This window comes from Chiloscyllium punctatum, chromosome 22 (genome assembly GCF_047496795.1).
Source record: "Chiloscyllium punctatum isolate Juve2018m chromosome 22, sChiPun1.3, whole genome shotgun sequence".
NCBI classification, from domain to species: domain Eukaryota; kingdom Metazoa; phylum Chordata; class Chondrichthyes; order Orectolobiformes; family Hemiscylliidae; genus Chiloscyllium; species Chiloscyllium punctatum.
In genome coordinates, this window is record NC_092760.1 from 91,187,811 (window position 1) to 91,215,254 (window position 27,444).

General features: G+C 43.4%; 1 protein-coding gene across 4 annotated transcripts in view; it reads left to right on the forward strand.

Moving 5' to 3' along the window:
* fadd (Fas (tnfrsf6)-associated via death domain) overlaps nt 1–27,444 on the forward strand; it is a 41,536-nt gene that overhangs the window by 12,168 nt on the left and 1,924 nt on the right. The window contains exons 3-4 of one of the 4 annotated variants that reach the window (XM_072592824.1): nt 11,625–11,700; nt 23,550–23,640. In XM_072592824.1, the coding sequence (XP_072448925.1) occupies nt 11,625–11,700; nt 23,550–23,614 (141 nt within the window). In that variant the 3' untranslated portion in view covers nt 23,615–23,640. Of the gene's footprint in view, nt 1–3,999; nt 5,057–5,712; nt 6,735–11,624; nt 11,701–23,549; nt 23,641–27,444 lie in introns of those variants that run through there. The other 3 variants (XM_072592825.1, XM_072592822.1, XM_072592823.1) reach the window with 3 other exon arrangements.

Below are 27,444 nucleotides of genomic sequence, written 5' to 3' on the forward strand. Positions count from 1 at the left end.
GTTCTCTCCTGTACTGATTGTAACAAGGTCAACCAGGCAGACCTCATTGATTAAGTTCCCTTATTGGGCCTATTAATCTGGTCCAGTCAGGGAGCCTTGGCTAACATATATTAACAGGTGATTTAGAATCTCCTCAGTTTCGGGGACTGACTCAGTGTGTTCCTGCTACTGTTGGATTCTGGTTTTGAGGAGGAGAGTTTATTTCTCTCTCCCCTTGTCAAGGGAAGACATTTGTTCTTTTGGTTTACTTTTTTTTGTGTTTGTTTTTCCTTTGATTTGGACTGTGTTTAGCTGTGCAGGCAGTTACCACCACTGCTGCAGCCTGGGCCTGCTGCTACAAGAAAAAGAAAAAAATAAATAAACAGGAGTGTCAGAGGTTCTGGTCAGTCTGAGAGCTGGCTCTGAGGGAGCTGGACCAGTGTCGAGTATTATACATGTGTAAATAAAAGTTGATTTGGTGATGAGATACCAGCTTTTATGAAGTTATTTCATGTAGTATTCAAATTCTCTACAATAAATAATTTTTTATCAGTATCCATTCATTATCTTTAAAACTTCAATACCATTATCTTGAAATTTCTTTTCAAAGGATATCTAGCTCAACCTCCTCAACCTCTCATTAAAGCAAATGTGCATCACATTTCAGTCCCATCTTGTTCTCTACTGCATCAAAAGCAAAAAAAAAACCCTCACTGTAAGAGTAGCATTTACTGGAATCTAGTTTGGGAGGTTTGTATTCTTTAGCTCTTTAATGGCTGTTTCTCTTTTAGTACTTTAGTTTCTCTTTTTTAAATTGATCTTCTAACTGAGTTTTGAGAGTATCTTCATTGACATTACTATCTAGGAAAGTTTTTGAAAGGAATTTGAGTGTTTATGTAATGCCTTTTACAGCTTCAGAACTTTCAAAGTTCTGAAATGGCAAATGTACTTTTTTGAAATGTAAGAACCAAGAATGAATTTGTCACCTTTGGCAATACCCTGTAAAACTGAGGTCCTTGTCCAAAGCTCAGACCAAACCAAGCACGTGTTTAATTCAAGATTTGACCAGTACCTTGTACATGAACAGAGAAGGCTATGGCCTGGTTGTTTGTCAGTAGACCAGTAATCCAGAGATCCAGGTACAAATGCCACCTTGGCAGATGGATGGATTCAGAAACTCTGGAATTAAAGGTCTAATGATGATCATGAAGCCATAGTCAATTATCATAAAACTCATAGTTTACTGATTCCCTTTTAAGGAAGGAAATTTGCCATGCTTTTCTGGTCTGGTAATGTGGTTGACTCTGAACTGTCCTGTGAAATGACCGACTAAGCTACTCAATTGTATCAAACCACTCGAGAGAATGAAACTGGGCAGTCCACCTGGCAGTGACCAAGATACTGGAAACAACAGCAGAAAAAAACAGTCCTGTAGACCCTGCAAAATCCTCCTTGCAGGGGCTGGGGTAGTACCAAATTTGGGCATGCGCACACATTAGTCAAGCAGTTTTATGACATACCGTACTGAGCATACATTGTATGAGACACAATTGTCACCATTTCTGGATATACTTCTTATTCCTGTATTCATCCAGGTGTTTCTTGAATGCTGCTCTTGTGTCTCCTCCTCCTCCTCCTCCTCCGGCAGCACATTCAAGGCAGTCACCACTCTGTGTGTGAAAACGTACCTCACACGTCTCTTTTGAATATACCCCTTGCACCTTGAACCCGTGCCCCCAAGTAATTGACCCCTCCATCCTGGAAAAAGCCTCCTACTTTCCACTCGATCCGTGCCATTCACAATCTTATGACCTTTTGATCAGGTCATCCCTCAACCTCCTGTGTTTGAGTGAAAACAAACCCAGTGTATCCAATCTTTCTTCATAGCTAAAATCACCCATACCAGTCAACATCCTGCTAAACCTTTTCTGTACCCTTTCCAAAGCATCCATCCTTCTGGTAGTGTATTGATCAGAACTACACAAAGTCCCTAGTGTGGCTTCATTAAAGTTCTATAAAGCTGCAGCATAACCTGTTTATCCTTATACTCAATGCCTCCCCCAATGAAGGCAAGCGTACCATTGGCCTTTTTTACTACCTTATCTATTTGCCCTACCACCTTCAGTGATCTGTGGAACTGCACACCCAGATCCCTCTGCATATCAATAGTCCTGAGGGTTCTGCCATTCACTGTATAATTTCCACCTGGATTTGAACTTCCAAAATGCATCACCTCACATTTTTCTGGATTAAACTCCATCTGGCATTTTTCTGCTTTTGGTGGAGAGTTGTCTTGGGTGTCCTCAAATTGACTGCCAATCCCATGAAGTCTCATTGTATCAGGTTAAACATAGGTGAGAAAACCTCCTGCTGGTTACTATATACTGCACCTCAGCTGACAAGTCCAATAATCCTTCATATTGAACACAACTTGGAGGAAGCACTGAGTTGAACAAGGCCACACAGTGTGGGGGACTTTGATGTCCATTATTTGGAATGGCTCAGCAACACCGCTACTGACCACGCTCACCAAGTCTTAAAGAACATAGCTACTGGACTGGGCCCATGGCAGCTGGTGAGGAAGCCAACAAGGTGGAACCAACAGGACTTCATTCTAACCAATCTACTTGCTGAATGCATCTGTCTATGACAGGAATGACCATTGCGCAGTCCCACCTACAGATTGAAAATATACACCTGGTCCTTGTTATCCACATACCTGCTAGGTCAGCCCCAGATCCCATCACATTGGAGAAGGAGGAGGATCCACGATTATCTCCAGGGTTGATGGGGTAACCCAGTAATAGTGTCATAAATAAGACTGAATCACTTGCAATAATCTTCAGCCAGAGTATGGAGTGTATGATCCATTTCAACATCCTGCTGAGGTTTTGTCTCACACTTACCAGTCACCAGTTGGTTTTGTTCACTTCACATGATATGAAGAAATGGCTGGTGTCACTTGATACCTCAAAGGCCACAACAATAATCCAGCAATACCGCTGAAGATTTGTAGTCCAGAACTTGCAGCACCCTTAGCCAAGTTGTTGCAATGCAGTGCAGGTAGATCTCCATCTCCTTCTCAAGAATAACTAGGAATGGGCAATAAATGTTGCCATAGCCAGCAACATCCAAATTACATGAATGGAGGAAGTTGGCATTTCCCAAGAAATCCTGTACATAACAATCAGGTCAAAAGCAACGTAGCCATTTCTACTCTCGATCATCAGTAAAGTGATGGAAGGACTCATCAACAGTTCAGCAATAACCTGCTCAGTGATGTCCAGTTGGGAGTCTACCTGGGCTACACAGTTCCTGACCTCATTACAGTCTTGATTCACACATGGGCAAAAGAGTTGAACTCCAGAGGGGAGGTGAGATGAGAGTGACTGCTCTTGGCATCATGGCCACAATTGAATGAATATTGTATTGAGGAATCCTAGCAAATCTAAAATCAGTGGAGAAACACAAAGGAATATGGTTGGGTTTGTTGGAGGTCAGTCATCTCAGCTCCAGGACAGGTCTCAGGGAGTGTCCTAGGCTCAACTCTCCTCGGTTGCTTCATCAATATCTTTATGTACATCAGTAGGTCAGAAGTGGGGATGTTTGCTGATTGCTAAGCATTCCTCGGTAATCATCAGCATCCTCTGGTGACCTCTCCTTCACAGACTGCATTTGCAAAGAGGCTGGTGATGTTATCCTCCATTGAAAGTAATACATAAATTCAAACCTTTTGTTGCTTCTGTTCTGTGTAAAACAGTTTTTGGTTAATGAGCCTGCTTCTAAGTTGATTAATAATCACAAACCCCTATCTGAAATTGTACAATAAACATAGGGCACATTTACATTGCTGAAGGTAAAGTTGTTGAAGAAGTTTACATGAAATTTTGCCAGAACTGTCTAATGTAGGGTACATTGATGTCATTGTGACATGATAACTTCTACATTGCCTTCAACCGAAAGGTTCAGCAACATCCCTGATCAGTGTTTCATTGCCCTACATCTCCTTTCTTTTCCTAGAGTCAAATTAGGGTTGGTGGCTGTGATGGTGAACATAGACAACAAGATAAAAACAAGGGCTGCAGATGCTGGAAACCAGATTCTAGATTAGAGTGGTGCTGGAAAAGCACAGCAGTTCAGGCAGCATCCGAGGAGCAGGAAAATCGACGTTTCGGGCAAAAGCCCTTCATCAGGAGTAGAGGCTGAGTGCCTGCAGGGTGGAGAGATACTCTAATCTAACATAGACAACAAATCAGGTGTTACTCCCTGCACAGCTGCTGGCTGTTTCCCGGTTGTTTTCCCTCTGTGTGTTGTGGTTGCTACCTGATCTATGCTGAAGCATTACTGACACAGTGTTAGTTGTATAGTATTCTGTCAACGAGACCCCAGAATCTGGGACAGTCAGCAGCACCTACCTGACCAGTGCCATCTCAACAATGGGTCTTATTCATGCTATTTTGTAGACCCCGATCATTTCTATGGATCCCACTTTAGAACAACCTCTAACTCAAGATCAACTGTAATGTAGCTAGAGCTCACCTTAGCTGCGCTCAGTTGATTCTGTACAGACTGGTTCACCACTTTAACTCGCCAAGGATCAGCATGGCAAACACTCCAATCTCTTGAGTCCTTTCTTTCTTTTATTCGTTTGTGGAACATAGATGTCATTGAGTAGGCCAGCATTTACTGTCCTTCCCCAACTTCTCTTGAGAAGATGGTGTTGAGCTGCCTTCTTGAATCTCTGCAGTCCATGTGCCAGGGTGACCCCCCCCCATGTTGCCTTAGGGAAGGGAATTCCAGGATTTTGACCCAACTGAAGGGACAGCGATTTCCAAAGTCAAGATGGTGAATGTCTTGAAGGGGAACTTGCAAGAATTGAGTTCCTAAGCATGATCAGCAGTTGTCCTCGGTGGTCGAGGTTGGGGGTTTGTAAGGTGCTATCAATAATGCTGTGAAATGATTTGTGCCCATCACAACAAAGGGATTTGCAAGGTTTGTGAAGGTTTATAGCTCAGGTTGAGCTTTAGGGTGTAGGTTTGCTCACTGAGCTGTAGGTTTGATATCCAGATATTTCATTACCTGGCTAGGTAACATCATCAGTGGTGACCTCCAAGTGATGCAAAGCTGTTGTCTCCTGCTTTCTATTTATATCTTTCTCCTGGATGGGGTTCCTGGGGTTTGTGGTGATGTCATTTCCTGTTTGTTGTCTGAGGGGTTGATAGATGGTATCTGGATCTATGTGTTTGTTTATGGCATTGTAGTTGGAGTGCCAGGCCTCTAGGAATTCTCTGGCATGTCTTTGCTTAGCCTGTCAAAGTATAGATTATGCTGCCTGAACTGCTGTGCTCTTCCAGCACCACTAATCCAGAAAGTATAGATGTGTTGTCCCAGTTGAAATGGTTTTTTTCCTCCGTGTGTAGGGCTACGAGGGAGAGACGGTCGTGTCTTTTAGTGGCTAGCTGATGTTCGTGTATCCTGGTAGCTAACTTGCTTCCTGTTTGTCTTACATAGTGTTTGTGGCAGTCCTTGCATGGAATTTTGTAGATGACGTTGGTTTTGTCCATGGGTTGTACTGGATCTTTTAAGTTTGTTAGTTTTTGTTTGAGAGTGTTGGTGGGTTTGTGTGCTACTAGGATTCTGAGGGGTTTTAGTAGTCTGGCTGTCATTTCTGAAACTTCTTTGATGTATGGTAAGGTGGTTAGGGTTTCTAACTGTGTTTGGTCTGCTTGTCAGGACTGCCACAAACACTACGTAGGACAAACGGGAAGAAAGTTAGCCACCAGGATACACGAACACCAGCTAGCCACAAAAAGACACGACCCTCTCTCCCTCTTGGCCCTACACACGGATGAAAAAAACCACCATTTCGACTGGGACAACACATCTATTCTGGGACAGGCTAAGCAAAGACATGCCAGAGAATTCCTAGAGGCCAGGCACTCCAACCACAACGCCATAAACAAACACACAGATCCAGATACCATCTATCAACCCCTTAGAAAACGAACAGGAAATGACATCACCACAAACCCCAGGAACCCCATCCAGGACAAACATATAAATAGAAAGCAGGAGACAACAGCTTCGCTTCACTTGGAGGTCACCACTGATGATGTTACCTAGCCAGGTAATGAAACGTCTGGATATCAAACCTCCAGCTCAGCGAGCAAACCTCCACCCTATACAGTAAAGGGATAGTCATTCTGACTCATGGAACGGTTTTTCACTCTTGGTCTTGTAAGGAAGAATATCAGTGCTTGAAATTTTCACACACAGACTTTTTGCCTGCAAGATGGCAATGTTGGTACTGTGTTGTCCAGCCTCAGCCAATCCATGGTCAATGTGAGTGATAATCACCATTTTAGTAGTTTTGGAATTTACACAATACATTGCTGACAACAGAAATAAGGACCGATGGATTCATTTCTTGCAGTTTTCAAAATAAGAAAGTAGAGGTGCTCATCCTATTAACCAATTAGACTAAAGCTAAATTTCCACATTTCAAAGGATCATTCCAATGTGAATTCAGTCTGGAATTCTCTCCCACACTCCCATTCCAATCCTGTCTTCTTTCAGATTTACTCCTTAAAGCTTACCTCACCAACCCTAATTTCTCTTTCTGTGACTCCATTCCTCATTTTGGTTTATTAATCCAGCAGAGTACCTTGAAGCTTTTCACTATGGTAAAGGCACCAAATAAACACAAAAATTGTTATTGTTCTCTTTTCAAAAATAAAATTTGTTACTTTTCTGAATGGGCTTCCGTGTGAATTTTTATTGTGGGTGTTTCTTTCTTCAGTCAACCATAGTTTTACTCACGACTTTCAGCTGTGTATCTATGATTAAATAAACCTGCTCCATCTCCACATTCATCACTCATTGTTAAGACTAGGCATTCTCCCAACATTTTTATCTTGGACTTGATAGCAGATACAGGTTCAGTGAGCAGAGAGAGTGTGCCTGCTAAGATTAGCACCTTTGGATATGTCTTGAATGAGGTAATGTGTCCCTGATCTTTGAGACCACTTCCCTCCCCACCCCCACCCCCACAACCACCATCTTCACCACCACCACCATGGACAAAGCTGATAAAAAGACTCTTCCACTGTCTCCATCCTTCTCCGAAATATGGTAAACATCAGAACATCGGGTTGTTAACGTTCATAAAACATTTAAAGGTGAGAATCACAAAGGTCTAAAAATGTAACATTATGACAAATGTTTGGAAAATAATTAAGAAGGTGTTGGTTTACAAGGAGTAAACAAATCTTTACCAAAATGTTCCTTAGTGTAGTTTCTTGAGGACCAGGCATCTTCAGCTACTTCATCGATGATAATCATAAGGCCACAATTGGTGATCGCACTGCAGTGTTCAGTTGCATTTGGGAGACAGTGATATAGTGGTAATGTGTCTGGATGAGAAATCTAGACCCCCTGCTAACGTTCTACAGACCTGGGGTTGACTCAGCATGGTGGCTGGTGAAATTTCAATTCAATAAAAAATCTGGAATAAAAAGTAACTTAATGATGGCCGAGTTATATAAAAATACATCTGTTTCCCTGACAGAAGTTCCTGAAAAAACTCTGTGTCTGGCAGCATCAGTGAGGTGAGAAACAGAAAGTTTTGAGTCCAGTGATTTTTTTAAAATACAGAATCATATAATTTTACAGTTCACACGGAGTGCCATTTAACCCATTGTGCCTGTACTGCCTCCCAAAACAGCGACCCAGCTGGTCCCATCCTCCAACTGTTTTTCCATATCCATCTAAATTCATCCCTTTGAAATATACTGCTCTCTTCTGAAACCTTGTATAGAATCTACCTGCACCACTCTCCCAGCTGGAATTCCAAATCCTAACAACTCTCTGAGTGATGAAGTTTCTCCTCATCTCACTCCTAGCTCTCTAGTTAACATAGAATAGAGAATATTCTATACTGTTTTTAACAGTCCAGCACAATACAGGCCCTTCCACCTCAATGTTGTGCCAGCCTTTTATCCTACTCGTAAGATTAAACAAATCTACATACCCTTCATGTTACTATCTTACATGGGCCTATCCAAGAGTCGCTTAAGTGTTCCGAATGTGTCTGATTCTACTACCACCGCTGGTAGTGCATTCCACACACCCACCACTCTCTGTGTAAAGAACCTACCTCTGACATCTCCCTTGAACCTTACTCCACTTACCTTAAAATTGTGTCCCCTTGTGATAGTCATTTCTACCATGGGAAAAAGTCTCTGGCTATCCACTCTATCTATGCCTCTCAACAAGTTTTATACCTCTATCAAGTCTTCACTCCAATGAGAAAAGCCCTAGCTCCCTCAACTTTTCTTCATAAGACATGCCCTCCAGTCTAGGCAGCATCCTGGTAAATCTTCTCTGCACATCTTTCCTATAATGAGGTGACCAGAACTGAACACAATATTGCAAGTATGGTCTAACCAGAGCTCTATAGAGCTGCAGCATAACCTCGTGACTCTTAAACTCAATCCCCCTGCTAATGAAAGCCAACAACCATATGATTTCTTAACAACCCTATCAATTTGAGTGGCAACTTTGAGGGATCTATGGACATGGGCCTCAAGGTCCCTCTGTTCCTCCACACTGTCAAGAATCCTGCCTTCAACCCTGTATTCTGCATTCAAATTTGATCTTCCAAAGTGAATCACATCACATTTTTCCAGGATGAATAACATCCAGGTTGAATATCAGCCCAGTTCTGCACCTCTTCCCTCATTTCCTGTAGTAACCTTGGGTATATCCCATCTGGCCCAGGGGATTTATTTATCCTCATGTTTTTCAAAATTTTCAGCACATCTTCCTTCCTAACATCAGCCTGTTCGAACATATCAGCCTGTTTCGCACTGTCCTTACAAACGACAAGATCCCTCTCGGAAGTGAATACTGAAGCAAAGTATTCATTAAGGACCTCCCCACCATCTCCGACTCTAGGCACAAGTTCCCTCCACTATCCCTGATCGACCTTACCCTCACTCTGGCCATTCTCTTGTTCCTCACATAAGTGTAGAATGCCTTAGCGTTTTCCTTAATCCTACCCACTAAAGCTTTCTCATGCCCCCTTTTAACTCTCCTAAGTCTATTTTTCAGTTCCTTCCTGGCTACCTTGTAACCCTCTAGAGCCCTGTCTGATCCTTGCCTCCTCAACCTTAAGTAAGCTTCCTTCTTCCTCTTGACTAGATGTCCCACATTCCTTGTCACACAAGGTTCAAAGCTACTTGGATGCTGCCTGAACTGCTGTGCTCTTCCAGCACCACTAATCCAGCATCTCGTTTCCAACATCTGCAGTCATTGTTTTTACCTCTTTCAACCTACCATCCTTTCCTTGCCTCAGTGGGACAAGCACATTACCAAGTGCTCCCTAAACAACCTCCACATTTCTGTTGTGCATTTCCCCGAGACACCTGTTCCTGTCTAATAGTAAGTAATCTAATCTAATCTAATCTATTGTAATTCCCCCAAAATACTTCCCATACCTTCTGCTCCTAAGCCTCTCCATGAGTGTGGTACAGGTCAGGGAGTTGTGATCACTATCACCGAAATGCTCTCCCATTGAGAGATCTGAGACATGGCATGGTTCATTGCCAAGCACCAAATCCAATATGCCCTCTGTCTATCTACATATTGAGTCAGGAACCCTTCCTGGGCGCAACTGATAAAAAAAACTGCTCCATCCAAAGTACTTGAACTAGGAGGTTCCAATCAATATTAGGGAAGTTAAAGTCACCCATGACAATTAACCCTGTTGTTGCTGGACCTTTCCAATATCTGCCTCCCAATCTGCTCCTCTGTGCCTCTGTTGCTATTGGGGAGTCTGTAGAAAACTGTAGATTTTTGACAACCTTGAAATAGTGACACTTAATTACTGACAGACCAATTAGTGGAAACAGAATCTCTTCCTTCACCCTGTCAAAATTGTTCATAATTTTGAACACCTCAATAAGGTCAACGTTTAGTCTCTGCTCCAAGAAGAATAAACCTAATTTCTTTCCTTGTCCCTGAAATCCCTCATTCCTAGTTTCATTCTAGTGAATCTCCTTTGCACTCTCTCCTTTGCTTCAGTGAGCAGCTTGCACTGCCTGTTCCAAATGGTTCCCACTCCATCCTTCACTAATCTTTTATATTAATGTGTTTGATGAATACTTTACTCTTTGTTTCAGCACAGCATGCCATCCTTTCCTCATATTTCCACTGAGCTTCCCTTATTCCAGACCTCGCCTCTCTCCTGCGTTTGAGAGACTCTGCTTTATTTTTATTGCTATTGTTGTTCTGGCACAGAGTTAGCACAGTAGGATTGTTGCTAGACTATTAACCCAGAGACTCAGGTAATATTCTGGGGACCTGGGTTCAAATTATGGCAGATGATGAAGTTTGAATTCAAAATGCTTCCCCCCCCCCCAACCTCTGATGTTCTCCACTTGGCCTGCCTCATTTCCTCTAAGGCAGGATTGAAAATGTACTGTTCCGGAACATCCTCCTGCAATATTGTAGGAATTTCTCCATTTCCATGGCCCACCCTGTACCTTTCTCCCAGTCTACCCTGGGGTAATTGAAATCACCAAGGATCACAACGCTACTTGTCCTGCAGGTTTCAACAATCTGCCTACAAATGCTCTTTTCTACTTCCTGCCCACTATTCAGATGTTTACCCAACAAGATCACTGCTTCCTTCCTACCATTTGGATTCTCTTTCAGGAACTGTATCTCATTTAAGGTCAATGATACTACCTTTGACCAAGACTGCTACACCTCTCCCTGGTTACCCACCCGGTTTCTACTAAAAGCCTTATTACCCAGGATGTTAAGTGTCCAATCCTGTTCTGGCTTGAGCCACATTCTGTCAATGTTACTGTGTCATAATCCCCAGAGCAATTTCTGCTTCTCGTTCCCCAATTTTGTTCACTCAGTGTATTTATATAAATACAATTTAACCCTGTCCTTATCTCTTTCTTCCCCAATGGAAGGTGACCATTGCTTTGTCCTCTGTCAACACTCAAGTCTTCTCTCAATTACTTTTCCCCGTTCCCCATCTTCTCTCTTTTGCCCTCTCTAGTACTTCCAAAGTTGAGCTCACCAGTCGACCCGCCTCTCCATCTTACTAGTTGAAGTCCACTGCCACTACACTGTTTACTCTCTCAGCCAGGAGATTAGTTCCTTTTCTGATCATCACCTTGGATGAGGAAACGGCCTTTGAAAGCATAAGACACACCAAATGAGGGATGTACTCTCCAAAATGGGCTTTGGGAAGGGTATCAGCAAGTGGATGTAACTGCTCAATGCTGACATTAGTAGAGCAATCTCAATCAATGGGTAGGAATCAGAAAGCTTCCCGATCAGATCCGGAGTCAGACAGGGCTGCCATCTCTTCCTGCCTTGGTTGTGTGTTATATAGAAGCTTTTGTTGTGTCCATCAGGAACGATGTGAGCCTGAGAGAGGTGACTGTTCCAGGCAGCAGAGCTTTGCCAGTTGCTGGTTTCTGCTCAGATTCATTGTCAGTGCACAGACCCAAGAGTATCTGTGACCAGTTTGAACTAGCCTTGGGAGCCAAAGTAAATCAAAGCAAAAGGAAGAACATGTTCTTTGGGAACTGGGCTAACTGAACCTTTGTTTCCTTCCCTGTCAGGACAGATTCTGTGAAGGTGCTGTGGATCGGAAGGGCCGGGGCATGCGCAAAATGTTGGGAGGAACATATCACCAAGGTCAGGCAAAACCTGAGCTTTCAAGAGCACTGCTCCCTCTCCATTACAGATAAAAACATATTCATCAGGTGTGAGGGGCTCTCGGTGTTGCCCCACGAGGCACAGATCTGGCCCATTCCCCAAATCTGCAGCATAACTGTCATCTAAACCTTCTCCCACTTCATCTGGAGGTCTAGGATGGACTGTGTCCACATGGACATTGTGTACAAAGCTCTAGATAAGGAGGAGATGAATGTAGCTAATGCCACTCCCATCCTGATGTCCACCTTTGGGTGCAGCTGCATCAAGCTGTGCGCAGACCCTCGCACCTTATGTTATTCCATACTGAGGTGCTACCTGTCCCTGGTGTTGCAAAGGAATGGCGTCGTTGTTGTTGAATACTCCAAGTAGTCGGACCGTCCCGTATCACCTGTCCCTGGTGGAGACATTTGCAAAGAAAATCCCCACTGACCAGCAGTCCATCAGGAAGTGGTCAGCACATAGAGTCCTCGAGACCCTGTGGGAAAAGGAGAGGGTGGAATCTTTCAGGTTGTTCCCTGAGTAGACTGTCAGTCATTTGGCAGGATGCTTTATCTCTAGAACATTCCAACAAGCACCAAAATGTAGCTTGGCTGGTGGTGGTCAGATCCTTCATGAGTACTCGGACTCTCTGTACCACCACACAGTGTCCTAAAAGCAGCTACGGAGGGGCAAGAGACTGTCAAACATATCCTGATGGAATGTGCCTTTGCAAAGGAAATCTGGAGAGAGATGCAGTGGTTCACATTGAGGTTCGTCCAGAGCAGCTCCATGACCAAGGACAAACAATGACTACACCTGGAGCATCACCAACCCTGCCCTGCATATAGGCAATTGTATCCCTGAGGAGGATCTCTGAGATCATCCTGTCAGGTACAGCACAGGTGTGGCCGGGGTCAATCACCAATCCCAGAGCAGACCTTACCTGGCTGACAATAACCTAAAACATGATTTTGTCATCTGCATTCAGGAGTGAAAGTGGTCATCAATGTCTAATTTCCGCCCTCTCCCCCTTCCCCTTGTCGATGTGGGTGATGATACCCTTCCTCATGGATTCCTTCATACTGAAGCATACTGTCGTACAATTCCAGCAGATCCTGGCCAACGAGGTCCCATAGCCTCGGCCGATGAGCAGTCACTTCACAAGTTTTATTTTTTCAAAGGACTTGAGGGCCTTGGCCAGCTAACCTAGAGTTAACGTCTAGTTCATGCTCTCCCATGTGCTGTCATCTAAGACCACCGTGATGGAGGACAGAAGTGACTGGGAGGCCATACTGCCTGTGGGCTTTGGGTCATGCAGTCTGGTATAAAGAGATTGGCTGGTCCTCAGGATGTCAGATTGAAATGACGTTACTGTCATCATCTCCCTTCAGGCTAATAATCACAGAGATCTCTCCATGCACATTTCATCCTGCTCTATGCTGTGGGTGCTGGAGGCTTACGAGGCAAAGAGCAAGGATTACTGGCTCTTCACCTCCTGGAGATTTTCCATGATATCAACCCCCATCATCTGCAGCAAGTGTAGGTTCTGCATGCTTTTCTGAAGTTTGGACAAATTTTACTCATCTCTCTCTCACACACATACACACCTGAACACCTTTGAGGACAAAAAAAACCTCTTGATGTTCCCCTTGACTGTTTCCCACCAGTCTGCACCAGTCTACTGGAGACTCAAAGAGGGGCTTCACAGTTCTCCAACCTTTGTAGTCCCTTTTGAGTTCCTGAATGTTTTCTGGAGTCAAAGGTTTCACATTCAGCTCCCAAGTTCTCTTGCCAGCCCCACTGGTCATCCTGTAGGTGACAGTCAGCCAGCAGGAGGCCGTGGTTCAGAGAAGAAAATCAGCTTGAGCTCGATGGATCAGACTGAGAACACTTGGGACGCAAACAGGAAATCTACACCTCGAACAGATTGACCTGCCTGGCCGTGACAAGGTGTATCTACACTGTCATAGAGAGCAGTTGAGGCCAGAACATTGACTCTAGTTCTTAGTGCTAAAGGGTTGAAAAGGTCTGGGGTGAAAGCAGGAATGGAATACAGAATTCGATGATCAACCATGGTCACACAGAAAGGTGGAGCAGGATCAACCTGCTCCTATTTTCTATGTTTCTGTATTTCGATCCGTGCTGCCTCAGTTGGAGAGTTGTTAGATTTTTCCTTTCTGTGGGAGAACTCATCTCACCGCAACCCGTCAGGTCTCTCAGCAACACTCTCAGATTACACTCTCAGATTACACTCTCAGATTACACTCTCAGATTACACTCTCAGATTACACTCTCAGATTACACTCTCCTCTTCATTCCTTGTGGTCGCTGTATCCTCAAAAATCCAAGTACTGATTTGTCCCAGAATCCAGAACAAATCAAACAATCTCTCCTGGTCACATTGCCAACCTATCCTCTGTCCTTCTTTGGCCAAGTAGGGTAAGTGACTGAAACATAGAACATAGAAAAGTGCAGCACTGTACAGACCCTTCAGCCCACGATGTTGTACTGAACATTTACCTTAATCTAAGGTCACCCTAACCTACACACCCCTCAATTTATTGCCATCCATGTACTTGTCCAACAGTTGCTTAATGTCCCTAATGGCTCTGACTCTACTACTACTGCTAGCAGTGCATTCCACACACCCACTACTCTCTGCATAAAGAACCTAACTCTGACATCTCTATACCTTGCTCCAATCATCTAAAATTATGACCCCTCGTGACAGCCGTTTATGCCCTGGGGAAAAATCTCTGGCGATTTACTCTATCTATGCCTCTCATTCCCTTGTACACCTCTATCAAGTCACTTTTCTTCCTTCTTCTCTCCAGCGTGAAAAGTCCTAGCTCACTCAACCTCTCATCATAAGACATGCCCTCCAATCCAGGCAGCATTCTGGTAAATCTCCTCTGCACCTTCTCTATACCATCCACATCCTTCATATAATGAGGCGACCAGAACTGGACGCAATATTCCAAGTGTGGTCTAACCAGGATTTTGTAGAGCTCCAGCATAACCTCACAACTCTTAAACTCAATCCCCCTCTTAATGAAAGCTAAAACACCATATGCCTTCTTAACAGCCCTATCAACTTGGGTGGCAACTGTGAGGGATCTATCAACATGGACCCCAAGATCCCTCTGTTCCTCCGCACTGCTAAGAACCCTGTCTTTAATCCTGTATTCATCATTCAAATTTGACCTTCCAGAATGAATCACCTCGCATTTATCCAGGTTGAACTCCATCTGCCACTTCTCAGCCTAACTCTGCATCCTGTCAGTGTCATGTTGTATCCTGCAACAGCCCTCGACATTATCTACAATACCACCGACCTTTGTATCATCGGCAAACTTACTAACCCACCCTTCCATGTCTTTATTCAAGTCATTTATAAAAACTACAAAGAGCAGAGGCCTAAGAACAGATCCCTGCGGGACACCACTGGTCACTGACCTCCAGGCGGAATACTTTCCATCCACTACCATTCACTGTTTTCTTACGGCCAGTCAATTCTGTATCCAGACAGCCAAATTTCCCTGTATCCCATACCGCTTAACTTTCTGAATGAGCCAACCATGGGGAACCTTATCAAATGCCTCACTGAAATCCATGTACATCACATCCACTACTCAACCTTCATCAACTTGTCTCGTCTGATCCTCAAAGAACTCAGTAAGGCTTGTGAGGCATGGCCTGCCCCTCACAAAGGCATGCTCACTCTCTTTAATCAAACTATGTTTTTCCAAATAGTCATAAATCCTATCTCTCAGAATCCTTCCCAGTACCTTGCTTACCACAGAGGTAAGACTGACTGGTCTGTAATTCCTAGGAATTTTCCTTTTCCCTTTCTTGAACAAAGGAACATTTGCCTCCCTTCAATCATCAGGTACTACTCCCATGGAGAGTGAGGATGCAAAGATCATCGCCAGAGGTGCAGCAATCTCATTTCTCGTTGTCCGTAGTACCTCGGGATATATCTGGTCCAGCTCTGGGGATTTATCTATTTTGATGCTTCGCAGAATTTCCAGTGCATCCACTTTCTTAATATCAATCTCTTTAAGCCTATTAATCTGGCCCACGGTGTTCTCACTATCAACAAGTTCTCTCTCAATGCTGAATACTGAAGAAAAAAACTCATTTAGGGCCTCCCTTACCTCTTCAAACACTAGGCACAAGTTTCCTTCACTATTCTTGATTGGCCCTACCCTCTCTCTGATCATTCTCTTATTCCTCATGTATATATAGAATGCCTTTGGGTTTTCCTCATCTTTCGTGCCAAGGCTTTTTCTAGCTCTTCTCAGACCATTTTTGAGTTCTTTCCTAGCAATCCTGCAATCCTCTAAAGCTGTGCCAGATCCTTGCTTCCTCAATGCTCTTGATGAGAAGCTCCTCTTCTCTTGTCATCCAAGGCTCCTTGACCTTACCAGTCCTTGCCTGTCTCAGTGGGACAAAGTTATCCAACACTTGCAACAAGTTCTCCTTAAACAGCCTCCACATTTCTGTTGTGCATTTCCCATAGAACAATTGTTCCCAATTTATATTCCACAGCTCCTGTCTAATAGCAGTATAATTTCCCCTCACCCAATTAAATACCTTCTCATACTGTCTGCTCCTATCCCTCTCCATGGCTATGGTGAGGCAGTTGTGGTCACTGTCACCGAAATGCTCTCCTACCAAGAGATCTGACACCTGGCCTGGCTCGTTGTTAGTACCAAATCCAATATGGCCTCCCCCCCAGTCGGCCGATCTACATATTGAGTCAGGAATCCCTCCTGGACACGCCTGACAAAATCGGCTCCATCCAGACCATCTGCACTAAGGAGGTTCCAATCAATATTGGCGAAGTTGAAGTCACCCATAACAACAACTCTGTTACATCTGCATCTTTCCAAGATCTAATCTGTTCTTGCCCAATCTGTTCTTCCATCTCTCTGCTGCTATTGGGGGTCTATAGAAAACACCCAATAAAGTGACTGCTCCTATCCTGTAACTGACTTCCACCCATACTGACTCATTAGACAAACCCTCCTCAACAACCTTCTTTTCTGCAGCTGTGATGCACTCTCTCATTAACAATGCTCCTCACCCCCCAGCCTTCTTAAAAAATGTAAACCCTGGAACATCCAGCAACCATTCCTGCCCCTGTGAAACCCATGTCTCTGTTATCGTAGTTCCTAGAACTGATCCATGCTCTAAGTTCATCACTCTTATTCCTGACACTCATTACATTGAAACAGACACACCTTAACCCATCCATTTGCACTGTCATCTGTTTATCCTTCCTGACAGACTCTCTGCCTTCTATTTCTGTCCATTCAACAATACTGTCTCCTTACCTGTAGCTCTGGTTCCCATCCCCCTGCCAAACTAGTTTAAACCCTTCTGAAGTGCACTAGCCCTCCCAGGACATTGTGCTACAAATAACACAGATGACTCCACAGTCATTCTGAAGTAAACACCACACCTTGTGATCTATGTCTATATTCTATTCATATGGTCTTCAATTTCAAACTCTTTGTCCTGATACTACCATGCAACACCCAGCAAATAATCTCCTTATAATTAAACTCCAAGGCAGGTATGTGAAGTTCGGCCATGGATCACCAGCATGGCCTCATTGAATGGTAGAACAGGCTTGAGGGGCTGAATGGCCTATTCCTGTTCCTATGTTTTTAAGAACAGTGAGAGAATATGCAGTGCATACCATGAGGTTTTAAATTGGATAATTGAAGCAAATTTGATGATTTATATCCAAAGTGGGGTCTTCCTTCAATCTGTCTTCAACATCTTCAAATGTAATTTTAAAAATAATCTGAAAAACAAGGTCACCTTAAAGTTTCAAGCAACATTTTGTATGAATCAATTTGCAGTGTTTATGTAGGCCTAAGCAAATTAATAATTAAGCCTAGGGGTAGAGTGAGGCCCGCTGATTACTGTGAAGTATAATTACATGTTCAAATGTTGGCACAAATTGTTCGTTGAAGATTATCTTGTCAGTGTTAATTTGGCCAGGCTTTTAATTTAACAGCTTGCAGTGCAAACTAAGCATAAAGTCTGTGTTTATCATCATCAGTAAGTGAGCAGATGCTTCAAATAATATGGATAATATGTCCATTTCTATTGCTAGTTTACTTGATAAAAAATTACTTTCAACAGTATAGTAACATTCTTGTGCATAGCTCTCAACTTGAACATCTGTAATATTAACTTTTGACATTTATGAGCATGTATAAATAGGATTAATTTTACAACCATGGTGCCTGTAATTGTTGTTCATAATGGTTTCAGTGCAGCCATGTACCCAAGGTGAGAGCTCACTTATTTCTCTATATGTTGGTAAATTATGCTTCTAATTATTAGCATACTCAAGTACAATCATTACAAGTATAAAATTCTCTGTGTGCAGATCATACTAGAGGTTGTCAAGTCAGCATAGTACCTCAGAAGGCAATCACTATATAAATTTATATTTTGTTAATCTGTCAAGATGTTCCACAGATGGTTGTCAAGTCAGATAGCAAGAGATGCTGTGGGGTTTCTATCGTTTGAACTGAGAGAGACCGGGAAGGTGCAGCTGAAAGGATTGGGTAAAGCAAAGGAGGGCAACTGCACAGAAAGACACAGTCAGAAAAAGGATAATTGCTGCAACCAGAATGAGACTGGATGAGATTGCAGGGACCAGAGGGCAGATTTCCTGTCCTGCTGAAATTCTACGGGGGAAGGATAAAAATGAGGTGAGGGGTGCTTTGGGTTTTTTCCCCATCCGTGACCAACTGGAAACTCCAGGTAAACCATCAAATTCAAGCAAATCCGTTCAAACGGTTACTTCATGGCAGATACCCTTCCCCTTATTGATGCTGTGGCAACACTGGGTTCTTTTAAAATTGCATCCTTCAGTTTATATTGCCACGTTTTCCTTTCAAAGTGCACCACACTTCTCTGCATTATATTTCAATTGCTATATCTCTTTCCATTTCACCATCTGTCTATGAACTGCTAAAGGATGCTGCTGTCTCAAGACAGTTTGCGAGTGACATTTCTGCATGTTCTGTCTTTACCACTGATGGAATCACTTGCTACCAGCTTGATGTTTGCCTACGTCAGCCTGTGTAACATATACCACAAAACTTCAGATCGAGTCAGATATCTGGAAGCTTATCAACAACTATTATTATGATCCCAGCTGTTGCTAAGACTTGACAAGTCAGATCACAGAACTAAACCAGACATAGAACACAGAACATTACAGCGCAGTACAGCCCTTCAGACCTCGATGTTGTGCTAATCTGTGGAACCAATCTGAAGCCCATCTATCCTACACTATTCCATTTTCATCCATATGTTTATCCAGTGACCATTTAAATGCCCTTAAAGGTGGCGAGTCTACTACTGTTGCAGGGAGTGCATTCCATGCCCCTACTACTCTCTGAGTAAAGAAACTACCCCCAAACATTTGTCCTATATCTATCACTCCATAATTTAAAGCTATGTCCCCTTGTGCTAGCCATCACCATTTGAGGAAAAAGACTCTCAATGTCCACCCTATATAACCTTCTGATCAACTTATATTTCTCAATTAAGTCACCTCTTAACCTTCTTCTCTCTAACAAAAACAGCCTCAAGTCCCTCAGCCTTTCCTCGTAAGACCTTCCCCCCATATCAGGCAACATCCTGGTAAATCTCCTCTGCGCCCTTTCCAATGTTTCCACATCCTTCCTATACTGCGGTGACCAGAACTGTACGCAATACTCCAAATGCAGCCGCACTATAGTTTTGTACAGCAGCAGCATGACCTTATGGCTCTGAAACTCAATCCCTCTACCAATAAAAGCTAACACACCGTATGCCTTCTTAACAACCTTTTCAACCTGGGTGGCAACTTTCTGGGATCTATGTATATGGACACCGAGATCTCTCTGCTCATCTACACTACCAAGAATCTTACCATTAGCCCAGTACTCTGCATTCCTGTTACTCCTTCCAAAGTAAATCACCTCACACTTGTCCGCATTAAATTCCATTTGCCACCTCTCAGCCCAGCTCTGCAGCTTATCTATGTCCCTCTGTGACCTGCAACATCCTTCCACACTGTCCACAACTCCACCGACCTTAGTGTCATCCGCAAGTTTACTAACCCATTCTTCTATCCCCTCATCCAGATCATTTATATAAATGTTAAATAACAGTGGACCCAAAACAGATCCTTGTGGTACACCACTAGTAACTGAACTCATGGATGAACATTTCTCATTAATCACCACCCTCTGTCTTCTTTCAGCTAGTCAATTTCTGATTCAAACTGTTAAATCACCCTCAATCCCATTCCTCTGTAATTTCTGCAATAGCCTACCGTGGGGAACCTTATCAAATGCCTTACTGAAATCCAAATACACCACATCAACCACTTTACCCTCATCACCTGTTTGGTCACCTTCTCAAAGGACTCAATAAAGTTTGTGAGGCATGACCTACCCTTCACAAAACCGTGTTGACTATCCTATATCAATGTATTCCTCTCTAGATGATTATAAATCCTATCTCTTATAGACCTTTCCAACACTTTACCCACAACCGAAGTAAGGCTTACTGGTCTATAATTACCAGGGTCGTCTCTACTCCCCTTCTTGAACAAGGGAACAATATTTGCTATCCTCCAGTCTTCTGGCACTATTCCTGTAGAAAATGGCAACATAAAGATCAAAGCCAAAATTTCTGCAATCTCCTCCCTAGCTTTCCAGAGAATCAGAGGATAAATCCCATCCGGCCCAGGGGACGTATATATTTTCACACTTTCCAGAATTGCTAACACCTCCTCGTTATGAACCTCAATCCTGTCTAGTATCTCAGTATACTTCTCAAAAACATTATATTTTTCCAGTGCGAATAGTCCACCTACAACTTCCCACTACTGTCCTTGACTGGCCCTAATCTTTCTCTAGTCATTCTTTTATTCCTGATATACCTATAGGAAACTTTAGGGCTTTCCTTGATCCTACCTGCCAAAGACATCCAATGTCCTCTGCTGGCTCTTCTTAGCTCTCTCTTTAGGTCTTTCCTGGCTAACTTGTAACTCTCAAGTGCCCTACTGAGCCTTCATGTCTCATCCTAACATAAGCTTTCTTCTTCCTCTTGACAAGAGAGTCAACTTCTTTAGTAAATCACAGTTCCTTCACTCAACCACTTCCTCCTTGCCTGACAGGTACATACTTATCAAGGACATGCAGTATCTGTTCCTTGAATATGCTCCACATTTCTATTGTGCCCATCCCCTGCAGTTTCCTTCCCATCCTATGCATCCAAAATCTTGCCTAATTGCCTCATAATTGCCTTTCCTCAAGTTGTAACTCTTGCCCTGCAGTACATACCTAAACCTTTCCATCGCTAAAGTAAACATAACCGAATTGTGGTCACTATCACCAAAGTGCTCACCTACCTCCAAATCTAACACCTGGCTGGGTTCATTAGCCAGTACCAAATCCAATGTGGCCTCGCCCCTTGTTGGCGTATCTACATACTGGGCAAAAGTGAGGACTGCAGATGCTGGAGATTAAAGTCAAGTGTGTGGTGCTGAAAAAGCACAGCAGGTCAGGCAGCATCCGAGGAGCAGGAAAATCAATGTTTCGGGCAAAAAACCTTCATTAGGAATATCTACATACTGTGTAGGACCCCCCCACCACTGCACACTTTGGACAAAAGCTGACCCATCTAAAGCACTCAAACTACAGTGCTTCCAGTCAATATTTGTAAAGTTAACGTCCCCCATAACAACTCCCCTGTTACTTTTGCTCCTATCCAGAATTACCTTTGCTATCCTATCCCCTACATTTCTGGAACTTTTTGGAGGCTGATAGAAAACTCTCAACAGGGTGACCTCACCTTTCCAGTTTCTAACCTCAGCCCACACTACCTCAGTAGATGGGTCCTTATCAAACGTCCTTTCTGCCACCGTAATACTGTCCTTGACTAACAATGTTACACCTCCCTCTCTTTTACCATCTTCCCTGTTCTTACTGAAATATTTAACTCCTGGAAACTGAAACAAACATTCCTGTCCCTACTCTATCCATGTCTCCGAAATGGCCACGACATCGATGTCCCAGGTACCAATCCATGCTGCAAGTTCACCCACCTTATTCCAGATGCTCCTGGCGTTGAAGTAGATACACTTCAAACCACCTTCCTGTTTGTCAGTGAACCATTGGCAACTTGAAAACATATTTCTGACATCACCACTCTCAACCTCCTGGACATTGGAACTACAATTCAGGTTTCCATTTCCCTGCTGAAATAGTTTAAACCCTCCCAAAGAGCATTAGCAAATTTTCCCCCAAGATATTGGTACCCCTCTGGTTCAGGTATAGACCACCTACCCCAGAATGAGCCCCGGTTATCCAGGTATCTGAAACCCTCCGTCCTGCACCATCCCTGTAGCCACGTGTTCAACTCCTTTCTCTCCCTATTGATTGCTTCGCTAGCACATGGCACAGGCAACAAACTAGAGATAATAACTCTAGCTCGAGCTCTGTCCTAGCTCTAACCTTCCACCCTAGCTCCCGAATTTCTGCCTGAAATTCCCATTCCTTTTCCTACCTATGTCGTTGGTGCCTATGTGAACCATGACTAGGGCTGCTCCTCCTCCCCTTCAAGGTTCCCGAAAAAACAATCAGTGATATCATGCACCCTGGCACCTGGGAGGCAACACACCAACCATGAGTCTCTCTCGTTCCCACAGAACCTCCTATCTGTCCACATAACTAGGGAGTCCACAATGACTAATGCAGTACTCCTCTTCCCCCTTCCCTTCTGAGCAAGAGAAACCGACTCAGTGCCAGAGACCTGTACCCCATTGCTTACTCCTGGAAAGATCCCCCCCACTCGCCAACAGTATCCAAAACAGTATACTTGTTATTGAGGGGAATAACCACAGGGTTCCCTGCACTGCCTGCCAGTTCCCTTTCTGTCCCCTGACAGTAACCATCTGCCTTTTTCTTGTACCTGTGGAGTAACTACCTCCCTGTAACTCCTCTCAATAACCCCCTCCACCTCCGGAATGATCTGAAGTTCATCCAGCTCCAGCTCCAGTTCCCTAACACTGCTTCCGTGGAGCTGGAGTTGGGTACACTTCCCACAGATGAAGTCAGTTGGGACACTAGTGGTGACCCTTACCTCCCACATTCTACAGGAGGAACATTCAACTGCCCCAACATCCATTGCCACTGTTCTGAATACCCAAAGAGACTTTTGGAGAAAAGAAAACTAGTATCTTAGAAATCTGGTGCATGGAAGCCTTTTTTTCTCGGTTCGAGGAGAAGTATGGCTATCTTCTTGGCAGCCCTCTGGATGATAGATCATTTTATTATTCGTTATTTACTGTGGCAGTTAGTCACTGTGACATATTCACAGTAAGCTGCAAATGTTCTTCACTAATAGAATTTAAGTTTGTTACACAAACTTGGGCAGCATGGTGGCACAGTGGTTAGCACTGCTGCCTCACAGCGCCAGAGACCTGGGTTCATATTCCCACCTCAGGCAACTGTCTGTGGGAATTTGCACATTCTCCCCGTGTCTGTGTGGGTTTCCTCCAGTTTCCTCCCACACTCCAAAAATGTGCAGGTTAGGTGAATTGAGCTTTCTCAATTGTAACATGAAGGTTTCAATCCTAAACTATTCTGTCTTGGAAGAATCACTGGAATCCAATCATGGTGAGATATTTGCTTTCTATCATTGCCATGCTTCATTGTGCTCTTTTAATTAACCAAAATAAAAAGAACCTGTGTTACTGTGTAAAGTTTCTCTTATCTTTGTTGATATCTCTTTTTATTTTGTTTTCTTGTCTTCTCGCATAGTTGCAGGCCTGTTCCTCTCGGGAGTAGTCATGCCTAAGAAGAGTGACTTCATGAAAACTAAATAGTGGAATTGACCAGTCCCTGGACACAGGTAAGCCTTTTTAAATATTAAGAATGGCTTCCTTGGTGTTTTCTTTCTGTATTTCATTTTAGGATCACCAGAGTACATCAGAACTGTCCTTTAACAACTTTCAAAATTCCGACTTTTTATTTTCCTAATCAACCTGTTCACAGATGTTATTACTCACCTCTAGAGCAAATGGAACTTGAACCTATACCTCCTGACTGAAAGGTAGGGGCATTACCACTAGACAATATGTGCCTCTTCAAATCCCACTTTTTCGATATTTTTAAGCAACATGCTCACACATGAGCAGGGACAGTACGGTAGCCCAGTGGTCAGCACTGCTACTTCACAGTGCCTGGGTCCTGGGTTCAAATGCCACCTCAGTCAACTGTCTGTATGGAGTTGCCTGGTATCTGCACCGATTTCCTCCAGGTGCTCCAGTTTCCTCCCACATTCCAAAGGTGTGCAAGTTAGATGGTTTGACCATGCTAAATTGCCCGTTGTGTCCAGAGATCTGCAGGCTAGGTGGATTAAGCATGGGAAATGCAGGGTTACAGGGATAGGGTAGGGGTGTGGTCCTCAGTGGGATGTGGGGATTGATAAAGCTTGGCGCTGGAAAATCAGAACAGGTCAGGCAGCATTTGAGGAACAAGTGAGTCAACATTTCAGGCAGGATCCTTCTTCAGGACTTAGAAGGGGGAAAAGGGCTGAGAAATAAATGGGGTGGGTGGGGGTAGGGGAAAGACAGTTGGGATAGTTTAGGTGGGCAAAAGTAGGAGGTGATGGTGTTCGGTCAGTGGGAAGTGTGGAGCCGATAGGTGAGAAGGAAGATGGGCAGCGTCAAGAGGGCGCAATTGAGTAGGTGGGTTGGATCTAGGACGAGGTGGGGGAGGGGAGATTTAGAAATTAGTGAATTCAACGCTCATGCAGTGTGGTTGTAGGCTCCTGAGGTGAGAAGATGAGGTGTTCCTTTTCCAGTTTGCGAGTGGCCTGGTTGGGATGGTCTTTGGAGGATTGGTTAGACTTGATGGGCAGAATGGCTGACTTTCACACTGTTGGGATTCTTTGATGATATTCTGCACTTTGGACACAGTGTGGCTTGAACCATGGTCTCCTGTCTTGATGGTAGGGAAATTACCAGTGCTCCACAAGAAATTACCTCCTCTCCCCAACATCCCCAAAGCATACTGCCAGATCCTTGTTCCTATCATTTTTTAAAATTCACTAACAGGATGTGGGCATCATTGGCAGGCCAGCATTTATTACCCATCCCGAATTGCCCAGAGGTAGTTAAGAATCACCCACATTGCTGTCAGTCTGGAGTCACATGTGGACCAGACCAGGTAAGGACACTGGTTTCTTTGTCTAAAAGACATTACTTATCCAAATAGGCTTTTCCTGATAATCACCAATGGATTCATGGTCATCATTAGACACTTAATTCCAGACTTTTGGCAAATTTAAATTCCACCATTTGCTGTGGCAGGATTGAACCCAGGTCCTCAGAACATTACCTGGGTTTTTGACTAATAATCTAATAATGATATCAGTTAACCATTCACCATCCACAATGCTGCCAATACCTTCCATCACAGTGTGACCATTTGCTACCAGCATGAAGTACTTTTTATTGATTCTTATGTATTAGTTTACATAAACTATACCACAAAGAATCAGTTTGTATTCACACGGATATCTAGAAGTTCATTAACAACTAACCATGCACACCAGTATGACATGTCAGATTTACTATACAGATTGAGTTATATGCTTAGTTAAATTACTATTAAATTATGAACATAGTAGACTGACTGGCCAGCTGGCTGCTTGCTAGTAGATCAACTGTCAACCAAAAGAATATACAGAGAGTAAGATGGATACCTCTTATGCTGAAGCATCGTGTGTCGTGATCTTCTATAGCTATCTGAATGGTGTAATGGCTTTCTGGAAATCAATGCAATGATGCAAGATCTTCCACAATTTCCTTGAAGACCAGAAACTCAAAAGGAGCTTTACCAAGATGTGAGGGAAAACTGATGTCAGTGAAGAGGTTAGAGGCTGTGACCAAATATTGGATCAAAGAGATTGGATTTAATGACACAAAGAGTCAGTTCAAAGTATGGGGTTCATTGGTAGCTGGAATTTCCTGCCTGTCAGTTTTGGGTTAGGTAAGAATGATAGATCTGTGGGCGGATATCGGCTACAGAAATTTAGACGAGTTGAAGTTTGTGCAGAATTGGGAGCCCAGCCACAGGAATATTGGAGCAACTGAGTGTAGAACTGAGAGCAGTTTTTTAAAAACAATAAGAAATAGGAACAGGAGTAGGCCACTTGGCCCCTCAAGCCTTTTCCGCCATTCAATAGGATCATGGCTGACCTAACAATCCTTTTAGCCACTTACTTGCAGTTTCTCTGTAACAGTTCATACTTGCATTGATCAATAACTTATCTATCTCAGCCTTGATGGGGAAGATGTGGAAAAAATGTTTCCTCATGTGGGAGCATCTAAATTTAGGAGCACAGATTAAAAACAAGGGTTACTGATGTAAAACAAAGATGAAGAGAACTCCTTCTCACAATGGGTGATGAGACTTTGAATATTTTTAAGACAGAAGTTGAGATATTCTTGACAAGCAAAGCGGTTGAAAAGTTAGCAAAGGTAGGTAGGAACATGGAGCAATCAGAATGGTCATGATCTTACTGTGTGGTGGAGCAGGCTGGAGGGACCTTGGACAAAGAGACCTTGGAATGCAGGTGCATAGTTCCTTAAAAGTGGAGTCTCAGGCAGATAGGATAGTGAAGAAGGCATTTAATATGCTTTCCTGTAATGGTCAGAGTATTGAGTATAGGAGTTCGGAGGTCATGTTGCTGATGTACAGGATATTGATTAGGCCACTTTTGGAATATCGTGTGCAATTCTGGTCTCCCTCCTGTTGGAAAGATGTTGTGAAACTTGAAAGGGTTCAGAAAAGATTTACAAGAATTTTGCCAGGGTTGGAGGATTTGAGCTACAGGGAGAGGTTGAATAGACTGGGGCTATTTTCCCTGGAGCATCTGAAACTGGGGGGGTGACCTTATTGAAATTTATAAAATAATGAGGGACGTGGATAGGGTAAATAGACAAGGTCTTTTCCCTGGGGTGGGAAGTCCAGAAATAGAGGGCTTAGAGGGTGAGAGGGGAAAGATTTAAAAGTGACCTAAGGGGTAACTTTTTCATGCAGAGAATGGTGCATGTATGAATAAACTGCCAGAGGAGGTGGTGGAGGCTGGTACAATTACAGCATTTAAAATGCATTTGGATGGGTATGTGAATAGGAAGGGTTTGGAGGGATATGGGCTGGCAGGTGGGACTAGATTGGGTTGGGATATCTGGTCGGCATGGACAGGTTGGACTGAAGGATCTGTTTCTGTGCTGTACATCTCTAAGACTCTATGACTGAGTGGCCGACTCCTGGTCATTAGCAGTTTTCCAGGACAGCGACACTGCAAAGTATTTCACTCCATTGAGTCTGACAGTTTGAATTAAATCCTAATTTCTTTTACAGTGTAAGACATCCAGATCAAATTTTCATTGAAAGGTCTACGTCCGCTGTTTCTAAATTAACTGATCGTGAGCTGTTGTTGGGAGATGTCAGGTTACCTCAGGGGCTTTATGCTGATTCAATCTGCCTGGTCAAAACTGTACAATCTAACAACCTGTGACAGAACTTGATCTTCATCCTTTCTATATGAAGAGCAAAATGTTTTAGATGAACTTTAGATCCTCTGTTTTAAATTGGCTCCAGGCTAGTCATTAACAGATATGCATGAAGAAAAGCTGTTGGTAAT